The sequence below is a fragment of the Penaeus vannamei genome, chromosome 38 (genome assembly GCF_042767895.1).
Source record: "Penaeus vannamei isolate JL-2024 chromosome 38, ASM4276789v1, whole genome shotgun sequence".
In the NCBI taxonomy this organism is placed as follows: Eukaryota; Metazoa; Arthropoda; class Malacostraca; order Decapoda; family Penaeidae; genus Penaeus; species Penaeus vannamei.
In genome coordinates, this window is record NC_091586.1 from 7,963,940 (window position 1) to 7,966,439 (window position 2,500).

Consider the following 2,500-nt stretch of genomic DNA (forward strand, 5'->3'; position numbering starts at 1 on the left):
TATCTATTTATTGGCGAAACTGGAGCTGATTCCCTTATGCATACTAACAACTCATGTAGAAATATACAAAACTGTTTTCGCCTACAAAAAAAAAAAAAAAAAAAAAAAGACCCCTCAGCAATAATACCCACGGGATGCTCATACCCAGAATGGTAAAAAATTAGTCTCGATAATGTTAATCTTTATGATTTTATCGGGAAGAATAAGAGAATTTAAAGCCAGAAAGTTCCTATTATCTTTAACCCGCAACTGGAATGTTGAGCTTAAAAGATAAAAAAAAAAAGAAAGAAAAAAATGTCACCAAAGCTACTTTCCATATTTATAGATTATTTCTGTATTGATTTAACTGTCCTTATTAGTATAATGTATTTTATTTTACTATCATATATATATATATATATATATATATATATATATATATATATATATATATATATATATATATATATATATTTATTTATATATCGATATTCACATATGAATTTGCTGTTGAATATACATATATTTATATACTTCTTATTTTACTTCCGTTTACTTACATAAAATCTGAACAATCATTATCTAAATTCTTCTCCTACACATGAGGGACAAAATAAAATGGATGAGGAAGAAAATACGATAATTAGGGCAAACTATTTTATTATATGATGCGCGTAAGAAATTCACATTCCCTTTCTCCCTCGTTCACTTAAGTAAAGGACCATGTTAACAGGTCGTAAGTCAAGTTACTAGCTACCCATAACCTTTGTCTTTTCTTCAGCTGGTTCTGAACATTATAACCTTCCATTGAAAGCATTTTACAGAGGTTCGAGTCGTTCTTTACTGTCCACGTTTTGACCCTCCCGGTTGGCCAAGATGGCTTAGCTCCACAGTCTTTAGTGAGTTGAGCGTTTGCATGGCGAAGTTCCTCGACCTCTCTCTGCATCCTCTCCTCGCCGAAGGCCTTGACTCTCTCCTCGAAGATTGCCCTGAAGAACTTGTACAGAATGACATCCTGCCTGTTCAGCTGCCGAAGCCTCTCCTTCTGCGCCTCCGAGAGCTTGGCCCTATAAGTGGGCTTCCGAATCTTGGCCTTGAGGTAAACGACGTCCTCGGTGTTCCAGCACATGAGGTGCTTCAGGAGGACCAGCGACTCGTCGAACCTCTCGGCAACCATCACCAAGTCGAAGGTCTCATTGAGCCATCTCGCCTTACTAAGTACTTCACCTTCTGGTACGTCTTTGCGGGGATCTTTGACTCCAAAATAATCCGCAATCATATTGAATTTCTTTTTATGCTGTGGTACATATTGAGGCAGGTTTAGGAAGGCAGTAAGAGTCTTGTGAAATCTCTGGAATAAAAGAGAACTAGACCAATTAGCTTATTTTCACTAGAATAATCATTCATGTATAAACAAAAGTATGAACGCCTGGCTTTTGCACTAATAATTTTCTACTTATTGACCTTTTGATAGTTTGCGAAATACCACATGGACACAAAACGTGATACTGGTTCCCGGACAGTTGCAACATATTTGGCTGATTCCTTCATCACCTGTAAAATCAGACCAGTGATGAAGTAAGCAGACATTGAACAGTTGATTGTTATTCATTTCATTACTTTAGAGACTAACGAGCGTTGATTGCTTCAATTTGCAGAGGATATAAGTAAGAAATTCGTATATGAAGTTGCAAATGAGTTAAAGGACGGACTCGCCTTCTCTGCTCCTTCCTTACTAAACTGAGTGTGGGACACGACCATGTGGTAGCGACCGTCGGGGGCGCCGTGGTACTCAGGAGGCAGAATTTTGGGAGATATAGTTATCCGTCCGTAGTGGATGGGCAGGGCGAAGGTCAGCCCGTGTTTGACTCCGTACCTTATTGAAATATATTTATGCACTTGGATAATTATCATGGAATTTTCTTATCTGACAGAGTTATTATTCATTTACGAGTAATTCATGTGATTACTTTCTGTTTGTGTGTTCCTCCTCCTTCTCTCTCTTTTTCTTTCCCCTTCAGATTCATCTCTTATCACCACTCCCACCTGTTTCTCCTCCCCTTCTCTGTGTTTCTTTCACTCACTCTATCCATCCCTTCTTTATATTTCTTTCTTTCTCGTCATCTACACCCCGTTACCACCCTTTACTCACCAATGCCCGCGTGCCTTCCCATACCCTTTACTCACCAATGCCCGCGTGCCTTCCCATACCCTTTACTCACCAATGCCCGCGTGCCTTCCCATACCCTTTACTCACCAATGCCCACGTGCCTTCCCATACCCTTTACTCACCAATGCCCGCGTGCCTTCCCATACCCTTTACTCACCAATGCCCGCGTGCCTCCCCATACCCTTTACTCACCAATGCCCGCGTGCCTTCCCATACCCTTTACTCACCAATGCCCGCGTGCCTCCCCATACCCTTTACTCACCAATGCCCGCGTGCCTTCCCATACCCTTTACTCACCAATGCCCGCGTGCCTTCCCATACCCTTTACTCACCAATGCCCGCGTGCCTTCC

General features: G+C 41.0%; 2 protein-coding genes across 3 annotated transcripts in view; both read right to left on the minus strand.

Moving 5' to 3' along the window:
* Window positions 1-631: 631 nt before the first annotated feature.
* LOC113801981 (galactose-3-O-sulfotransferase 3) lies at window positions 632-1,569 on the minus strand. The gene is made up of 2 exons (XM_070115976.1): window positions 1,444-1,569; window positions 632-1,330 (listed from the first exon to the last, which is right to left on the minus strand). The coding sequence occupies exons 1-2, from the start codon at window positions 1,567-1,569 to the stop codon at window positions 689-691; spliced, it is 768 nt and encodes a 255-aa protein (XP_069972077.1). The 3' UTR covers window positions 632-688.
* A 57-nt stretch (window positions 1,570-1,626) lies between these two features.
* The window catches only part of LOC138859785 (uncharacterized), a 5,028-nt gene continuing 4,154 nt past the window's right edge, over window positions 1,627-2,500 (minus strand). For both annotated transcript variants that reach the window (XM_070115978.1, XM_070115977.1), the window contains exon 5: window positions 1,627-1,855. In XM_070115978.1, the coding sequence (XP_069972079.1) occupies window positions 1,627-1,855 (229 nt within the window). The remainder of the gene's footprint in view (window positions 1,856-2,500) is intronic.